At 38.8% G+C, this 9,607-nt stretch overlaps 1 protein-coding gene across 5 annotated transcripts in view; it reads left to right on the top strand.

The window, feature by feature from the left end:
• Positions 1 to 9,396, top strand: part of CEP152 (centrosomal protein 152) — a 107,824-nt gene extending 98,428 nt beyond the window's left edge. For all 5 annotated transcript variants that reach the window (XM_024115852.3, XM_055088243.1, XM_024115858.3 and 2 more), the window contains 3 exons: positions 4,925 to 5,081; positions 5,327 to 5,430; positions 8,086 to 9,396. In XM_024115852.3, the coding sequence (XP_023971620.1) occupies positions 4,925 to 5,081; positions 5,327 to 5,430; positions 8,086 to 9,125 (1,301 nt within the window). In that variant the 3' untranslated portion in view covers positions 9,126 to 9,396. The remainder of the gene's footprint in view (positions 1 to 4,924; positions 5,082 to 5,326; positions 5,431 to 8,085) is intronic.
• The last annotated feature ends 211 nt before the right edge of the window (positions 9,397 to 9,607 follow it).

Genomic DNA, 9,607 nt, shown 5'->3' on the forward strand with positions numbered 1-9,607 from the left:
GTATGCTAGTTTTGCTGTCACACATGAAACTGCAAAAGTTACGGGCACAGTGAATGATTAGTGCTTAGTTAAAATGGAAAAGACATTAAATATGTACAGTAAGATATTTTGAGAGAGATCACATTCAAATAACTTTGTTAAAATATATTGTTAAAATTGCTCTATTTTATTATTAATTATTGTTAATCTCTTACTGTGCTTAATTTATAAATTAAATTTTATGACAGGTATGTATGTATAGGAAAAAATGTAGTATATTTAGGGTTCAGTACATGGTTTCAGGCATCCATTAGGGGTATTGGGATGTATCCTCTGCGGAAAAGGGAGCACTACTGTACAGTATTATTCACTATAGTCACTGTGCTGTACATTACATCCCCATGACTTATTTATGATTGGAAATTTGTACCTATTGACCCTCTTCTCCCATTTTGCCCACCCTCCAACCCTCTCCCCTCTGGCAACCACCAGTCTGTTCTCTATTTGCTTTGTTTTTTTAGATTCCACATATAAGTGAAATCATACAATATTTGTCTTTCTCTGTCTCACAGTTCACTTAGCATAATGCCCTCAAGATCCACCCAGGTTGTCACAAATGGCAAGCAATTTCATTCTTTTTTATGGCCAAGTAGTATCATTGTATGTATGTACCACATCTTCTTTATCCATTCATCTGTTGATGGACACTTAAGTTGTTTGGCTATCTTGGCTATTGTAAATGATGCTGCAGTGAACATAGGCACACGTGTATCTTTTCGAATTAGTGTTTTCATTTTCTTTTGGTAAATATCCAGAAGTGAAATTGCTGGATCATATAGTAGTACTATTTTTCTTTTTTTGAGGAATCTCCATATTGTTTTCCATAGTGGCTGTACCAATTTGCATTCCCATCAACAATGCATAGGGTTTCCCTTTTCTCCACATGCTCACTAACACTTCTTGGTCTTTTTGATCATGGCCATTCTAACAGGTATGAGGTGACATCTCATTGTGATTTTGATTTGCATTTCCCTGATGATTAGTGATGTTGAGCATCTTTTCATATACTTGCTGTCCATATCTATGTTTTCTTTGGAAACCTGTCTATTCAGATCTTCTGCCCATTTTATTTATTTATTTATTTATTTATTTTTGCACGGTACGCGGGCCTCTCACTGCTGTGGCCTCTCCCGCTGCGGAGCACAGGCTCCGGGCGGTACGCGGGCCTCTCACTGCTGTGGCCTCTCCCGCTGCGGAGCACAGGCTCCGGATGCGCAGGCTTAGCGGCCATGGCTCACGGGCCTAGCCGCTCCGTGGCATGTGGGATCTTCCTGGACCGGGGCACGAACCCGTGTCCCCTGCATTGGCAGGCGGACTCTCAACCACTGCGCCACCAGGGAAGCCCTTCTGCCCATTTTTAATCAGATTGATTGTTTTTTGTTGTTATTGAGTTGTATGAGTTCTTTGTGTATTTTGGAAATTAATCCCTATTGGATATATAATTTGCAAATATCTTCTCCCATTCAATAGGTTGCCTTTTTTATTTTGTTGATGGTTTCCTTTGCTCTGCAGAGCATTTCAGTTTGATGTAGTCCCACTTGTTTATTTTTGCATATATTGCCACTGCTTTTGGTGTTAGATCCAAAAAAATATCACTAAGACCAATGTCAGGGAGCTTACTGCCAATGTTTTCTTCTAGGAGTTTTATAGTTTCTGGTCTTACAATCAAGTCCTTAATCCATTTTGAGTTGATTTTGTTTATGGTATAAAGAAAGTAGTCCAGTCTGATTCTTTTGCATGTGGCTGCCCAGTTTTCCCATCACAATTTTTTGAAGAGATTGTCCTTTCTCCATGTATATTCTTGCCTCCTTTGTTGTAAATTAATTGACCATGCGTGAGTGGGTTTATTTCTGGGCTCTGTATATTGTTTCATTCATCTGTTTGTGATGTTAATACCAAACTGCTTTAATTACTATAGCTTTGTATTGTTGTTTGAAACCAGGAAGCATGATGCCTCCAGCCTTGTTTTTCTTTTTCAAGATTGTTTTGGCTATTTGGGATCTTTTGTGGTGCCACACAAATTTTAGGAATTTGCTAAGCTACTGTAGCTTTCTTTTTGTTTCCATTTGCATGAAACATTTTTCCATCCCTTCCCTTTTAGCCTGTATATGTCCTTACATCTGAAGTGCGTCTCTTTAACATTTCTTGTATTTCCTATTTTTCTGTTGAAGTTCTCTCTGTGTTCATTCATTCTTATTGGTGAGCGTCTTTATGACCATTACTTTGAACTCTTTATCAGGTAAGTTACTTACATCCCTTTCATTAAGGTTTTTTTCTGGGATTTTGTCTGGTTCTTTCATTTGGAACATATTTCCCTGTTTCTTCATTTTGCTTGACTCTCTATGTTTTATTTCTATGTATTAGGCAAAATAGCTACCTCTCCCAGTCTTGAAGGAGTGGTCACAGGAAGACTGGGGTGTGTTGCAGGCTGCTGTCTGTGCAGTGTCCTGGGGGTTGTAGCTTGCCAAGAATTATCTCTCCAGTTGTTTCAGTCCTGTGGGGTCCAGAAATGCAAGCCCTCTGGCCACCAGAGCCAGGTGTTCAAGAGGTGTCCTCTGTGTGGACTGTGCACACCTGCTGGGTTTGGTGTGGTGGGGCTGCAGTGGAACACCAGGCTGGGTTTGGCATGGTGGAGCCACCATGGAGTCCAAAGGTGGGGCAAATGGCTCTAGCAAGGTGGAGGGAGAGTGTAAAAATGGTGCCTGCAAGGGCCAGTGCTAGTAAGGTAGAAGAGTACAAAAATGGCTCCCGCCAGCACCTCTGTTCCCTGGGAGAGTTCTAACAGATTCTGCCCTTCTAGCAGATGCTTTAAGATCAGCAAGTACATCTCCTTAACATAAGGTCTAGGCATTTTTAAAGCTGCTGTTTTTGCACTGGGTTCCTGAGTTGAGTGAGTCTATGCGTGAGTCCTGTAGGAGTGGAATCTCAGGTTCCTACAGCACTTTGTGTTTCCTGGACGTAAGCCCCATTAGTTTTCAAAGCCAGGTGTTTTGGGGGCTCATCTCTCTGGAGCAGGTCCTGATGTGGGGCTCAAACCCCTTGCTCCTCAGGGAGAAGCTTTGTTTTTGTGATATTCCTCCTGATTGTGGGATGTCATGCCAAGGGTGAAGGTTTGGGCAAGATTGTGTCTCTGCATCTCCTACTCACCTTGATGTGTCCCCTTTATCATTTGTGTGGGGTGGCTCTTGGGCTAGTTCTCAAGTCTTTTTTCAGAGACAGTTGTTCCATATGTAGCTGTAGATTTGGTGTGTCCATGGGAGGATGTGAGTTCAGGATTTCCTGTACCGCCATCTTGAACTGCTTCCAAGATTTTTCTTCTTGGACACTAATATTAAACTAAAAATTTCATAATCTTACAACTTAAATAACTACTACCAAAGAAAATGTCATGTGAGTTTAAATGAGCAATTACTACTTTCTTCCGTAAACTTTTAAGGATCATGGAAAATGCATGTAATTAGGAATTGTTCTGTTGTCTCTCACTATTTTCATAATGGATTATGTCAGATGTAAATTTGTTTATCAAGTCCTCTAGTACTAGGTGGTGCCACATATCCTGCAGAAGATTTCTGTGGTTTGTTTTCCCAGTAGAATACCTCCTGGTTTTTAATTGCAATATTGCATAGTTGGTGTGTATGTCCCAGAACAATACCAGTGTTTATGTACAAGAAGTGTATATTTACCCCCTAAAATTGCATTCATTTTAAACAGAATGAGTGGGAAAGGTCTCAAGTTCCAAATCTAATTGGTAGATCATCAGAATCATGGTGGAGATGTTTTGAAAAACCCACTCAGTATCAGTATAGAGAATGTGCTTCTTAGCTGTTGCTAACAGAGTCCATATTACGAGAAAGAAATTTACTTTTTGTTAACAATTACAGTGATTGGAAAGTGAAATTTTAAGCTTTTCTTTTTCATTCTAACATGATAACTTGTTGTGTATTTATGTGTATTGTTTTACATTTTAGAAGTTGGTTGGATGTTTTGTTTTGACATGTACTCCATCAAAATTTTTCCCACTTGAAGTAATGAAAAATAGTCTTCCACTTAGCATTTTTGCATAGAATGTATAATTTTCAGGAAGATCTTACTGATATTGAGGGAGATTCCTTTATGAGTTGGAATCCTTAATATAATAGGGATGATGATATTCTAGAGGTAGGATGTAGTCCTGGATTTAGGACAAAATGTTAACCTTAAATAGTGGTAGTTCCAATCAAAGCACACTGAGTTAAACATAAAAGGAAGACTTGAAAGCTGTGAACTATTTTTAAATGTAAATTTCAGGAGGCATCATAAGTCTCATCTCTCTCCCTGCAATAGCATTTTGTACATATCTCTCATGGACTGTAGTATTATATTTAGTTGGATACTCATAAGTGCTGCCAAAAGAATAAATAATGAAACATGGATTTTCAGAGCACAAGTAAACAGAAGAATATGAATCCAGCTCATATTACCTCCTTTCTCTTTCTTTGTCTGCTTCTCTCTTCCTTTCTGCCTTACCCTTTCTGTATATGTCTTTTTTCTCTTGTCTGAACTAGACATAGTATGTAATTGAAATGCGTAAATTTCTGTGCCTCATATTAATGATAACTGCTTGCTTCAGTGTTTCAAAATATGACAGTTTCCCTGGGGGATATGCCATGTTTCCTTACCCTATGTGTCTGTCATCATTGTAAAAGGACTTTTGGATTACTCCTGCTTTGAGTCTACCAAAATGGTGACCGGAAATATTCCATTTTAATGATGGTGGAAAACTATAATGTTTAAACTATATATCCAGTCACTTCATCTCCCAGAAAATTGGTCTGAAGTCTGCCTCTCCTGTTTTGGAAAAACTGCTAATAAAAGTGCATTTTGTGGGGATTCCCCCCGCCCCCAGGTGATATGCTTCGTTATATTCAGGAGAGTAAGGAAAGAGCTGCGGAAATGGTAAAAGCAGAGGTATTGCGAGAACGTCAAGAAACCTCCCGAAAGATGCGCAAATATTATTTGATTTGCCTCCAACAGATTTTGCAGGATGATGGAAAAGAGGAAGGGTAAGTTCTGTCTGAACAGTGTGTCCTGAGAGTACCAGGACAGCATGTTGTCATTTTCTAAGCATTTTCCTTAGCCACAGAATTAACTGTGTCTACATGATGAGCCATTAGGGATTAAGAGAGGCTTAATGTCTGTGCTGCCCTAAGTGGTGGCAGAGCATATAGGAAAACAGAAATCCTGGGGCTAAGGAAACTTATTTTTTCCCTTAAACTGTATTAATTTCATATTCTGGAATTCCCCACAGGGCTGAGAAAAAGATTATGAATGCTGCTAGCAAACTTGTTATGATGGCAAAATTGCTGGAAACACCTATTTCTAATAGATCCCAGAGCAAAACTACACAGTCAGGTATGTCAAAATCAGTTACTTGAAGGATTTTTCTCTCCCTCTTTTTTAGATATTTAATATTTTTAGTATGAGAGTAGAGAATGTAAGGAGTGACAGCTGAGTTATCCAATTGTGTGCATGTTTTACTTAAACTGGAAACTTGCAAAAAAAACAGTGTAGAGTTTCCAGTTCAAGTAGGCAGACTGAGCTTACCCACCAGCTTCCTCTTGCTGCTTCCATCCCTAGAAATGATAGAAAAGATTTTAAACGACAGTATAGAAGGAAAAAGAAGAAATTATAACTGAGCTTTTAAAAGTTACAACTGATAAATCGAAGGCTGTGAGAAATCCCTGAAAGAAGGCAAACGCTATAAACTGAAGATGGAAACCTCAGTTCAAAACTCCCAGAAGATGATAGTTACAAGTGGGAGCAATACTGAAACTGTTCTGTGTGTGCAGGTGGTGTGTTCCAGGAGGAGTAGTAAGCCTAGGGGATACAATGGGGTAATTAGCTGGTGTTCCAGAGCAGCTGAAACCAGGTGGGATTACCCTCTTTATTTCTCCTTATCTTTCTTCCTGAACCTCAGATTGGTCTAGGGAAGAGCAACAGGAACAGAGAGTCTGGGAACTGGGCAGTGCTCTAGGTGGCTAGCCACACTGAGGAGGAACTGAGAGCCCAAATGCCCAGAGTACCAGGTATCAGGTCTTTCTACCCTGCTGCTCATTCCTTCCCACTCCACTTCCAACTCCTTTAAACAAGCAGCAGATACTGTACTCAGGACATCTGAAAGATAAGCATTCAACCAAGAATTGCCACATATTTATAGAAAGCCAGCACCATGAAGAAAGATACCAAACTCAAAATAAGACAAAGCAAAAAAAAAAAAAAAATCCACAACAGAGCTTATACCTAAAGAGATAGAATTAATGCAACAAACAACAGGACCTGAGAATGTTAGAAAAATACAGTATTTTCAAAAAGGTGTAGGAGGATATGATAGAGGAAACTAACAATATGCTAAGATTTATACTATTTTCAAGGAGAAGATGTAGATACTGATAACTCTAGAGATTGCTAGAAAAATACAAGTTTAAGTATGTGTATAAAAATTTAAGGCTAGGGCTTCCCTGGTGGCGCAGTGGTTGGGGGTCTGCTTGCTGATGCAGGGGACACGGGTTCGTGCCCCACTCCGGAAGGATCCCACGTGCCGCGGAGCGGCTGGGCCCGTGAGCCATGGCCGCTGGGCCTGCGCGTCCAGAACCTGCGCTCCGCAGCGGGAGAGGCCACAACAGTGAGAGGCCACAGCAGTGAGGGGCCTGCGTACCACAAAAAAAAAAAAAAAAATTTAAGGCTAACTAATAGAGAAATAGAATATATAATTTTCAAAGTAGTAGGGGTAAAACTTGGAAGAAAACGTTTCAATCTAATAATCTAGAAAGAAGAAAAATACATGTAGAAAGCGTGGGTAAATAGAAAATAATAGGTTGAAACATCAGCAATCACACTACATGTGAATTGGTTAAACTCACTTATTAAAAGACCACAATTTTCAAACAGTTTTAAATATTCTAGACATATGTTATTCCAGATAAGAACATTGTCAAAAATTCAAAATAAAGGGCTGGAAAGTGATATACCAAGCAATGCAGTGTTGATATTAGATAAATTATAGAGTTAAACACAATATTAGGTAAATTAGAGTTAGCATTAAACTGACCAAAGTGATAGTTCGTAATGATAAAGGAGCAACCTCCCAAGAAGCTATAAATGAATTCTTTCTGTTGATAATAAAATAACTTTAGAATACATGAATCAAAAGCTGATGGAAAAACATGAAAAAAATTAGTAAATTCCCAGTCACACTGGGAGGATTTGAACATATCTGTGAGGAAATGGGGTTTTTACACTTCTGGAAAGCTTGAAGCAAAGACTGTTCATGAATTCCCATGTTTGATGTTGGTAAATGTTCTTCAAATAAAAGCACAAAGATTATTTGTGTAAATTTTGGAATGGCGATGTGAACCTTGGCTATAAAAGGGCAGTGGCATATAACAAGAAAAGAGTTTTCTAGATTTGGGTCAACTGCAAATAATGAATAATGTCCCCAGCAGAAACAAACCCTTTTCAGAGAATTTAATGACCAAGGTATCCTACTTTGAGATATGATGCCTCTGATTCTATGCTGTGTGGCTGTTCTGCTTCTGATCAGATTTAGTGTCTTAGCTAATTAAATCAGAAACTATTTTAGCTTTGAGAAAAAGAGAGAAAGTGTGTGAGAGGTGTGTGTGTGTGTGTGTCTGTCTGTCTGTCTTGGGTCGGGTGGGTTCTTCCAGCAAACTTTGTCCATCAGAAACTCCATACATGACATCAGAGCAAGACTGGAAATGTTGCAGTTGGCTCTTGAAATGCTGTACCAACTATTACAGAAAATAATACATCAAGTGGATAGCAATAATAACAGATTTCATTAACAAAATTACTCAGCTTTATCTAATAGATATATGTAAAAGAATATTTTTAAATGTCCAGCATTGATATATTTTCTTTGAGAATGATTAAAATACATGTGCATCCCTTGGAAATATATAAAAACATAAATTTTTTTTCTCCTCTTTCAGTGTTAATTTTCTCCTAATTTTGTTTCCCCCTAATTTTGTGTTCCCTTGTATACAATAGTATTGCCTCTGACTTCAGAGATGCTGACTGGAGTTGAAAAATCAAAAAGAAATGATGTGAATCAGAATATATCATGTCACTGTGAAAGCAAATCAAGCAGTATAAAAACTGTCCCCAGAAGTATGTGTGACCAAGTTCCTAAGAGGAGGGCTGCCTGTAACTTACAAAGGCGATTAGAGGACGCAGAGCACAGGGACAGAAAGCATGAGGGTTCCAAAGAGTCACATCCAGACTTTCAGTTCGGGGATAACAGTCACAAACACCTAGACATTTTGCCAAGGAATGTTTCTCCTGAGTTTGTTCCTTGCAAAGGTGAAAGAGGCTTTGGTTTGCACAAGAAGATAGACCTCCTCGGTGATACTGGCTCTGAATCACTCCAGCACTCAACTGCACACCCCGTTCTTGGATCCTTCGGAAATAAGCCCTCACCTAGATATACCCCTAGTCTTTCTGAATCCGAGTCCACGCATATAACTTTTCGAAGTCCTAATGAAAGGCTTGGTTTAAAAGTGTACAAGTGTAATCCACTAATGGCAAGTGAAAATGCTGCATCTGAGAAAAGTCAAAGTTTGGGTGTTAAGGAAACTCCAGTAAAGGATGGAGGGGACCTCAGTGACTCTGTAGGCTGGCATTCCAACAGTGCCGCTCTACCCTGCAACAGTCATGAAGTGTCATTTTTGCATGATAGGCCACAAGAAACTCTGGGTATGCTCGACGAATCTGTTAATTTCAAACAGTTTTCAGCAGCAAGTTTTCCTTTAGGTTCAGAGAAAAACAGTATGGTTCATCAACCTATGAAATGTCAGAGTGGTCATGCTCCAGACCTGTCAGAAGAAACCACGCATTCCCCACCAGGGAAGATCAGCGTGACTCTTGGACACCCACCTCATCATAAGGCTGATATATTAAAGTCAGATTTCAAAAAACTGAGCAGTACAGTACCATCTGCAGTGTGTCCACAGCCTTCAAGAAAATTAATTGCTCCTCTGTCTAACCAACATGATAGTGGCTTTGATAGCCCATTTGTCAATCTAGACTAACTGTTATACAGTATTTAAGAAGAATCATTAATATATTGATAAGAAAACTGGAAGGGAAGACTTCATACTGAAAAATATTTGTGGGTTCTGCATATTTTGAGATGTTTTAATAACGTCTGACTATCATATGAGTAAAGTAGTCTCATAAAATTACTTGAGATATTAAGGTTGCCTTAGTCTTCTAAAGGGCTAATCGTGTGTGTGTAATCTGCTTCTGTGTGGTGCTTGTATTTGGTTGCTAAACCACCTATTTTTATACTTAAAAATTAGCTCTCTGTGCAGTGTTAAATTATTTAAATAAACTTGCATATGGTCTGTAGAATTGTTATGAATTATTTTTAAATTCATAATGTAGAAATATATTGACATAATTTGAAATTCATCTAGAAAAACATATAAACCTCGATGATTCGTACGTATGATCAGCCAGATTTAATTTTTGAAATTAGCCATGTTGAATGAGGCTATAGATTTACTCTACA

This window comes from Physeter macrocephalus, chromosome 11, assembly GCF_002837175.3.
Source record: "Physeter macrocephalus isolate SW-GA chromosome 11, ASM283717v5, whole genome shotgun sequence".
Lineage (NCBI taxonomy): Eukaryota > Metazoa > Chordata > Mammalia > Artiodactyla > Physeteridae > Physeter > Physeter macrocephalus.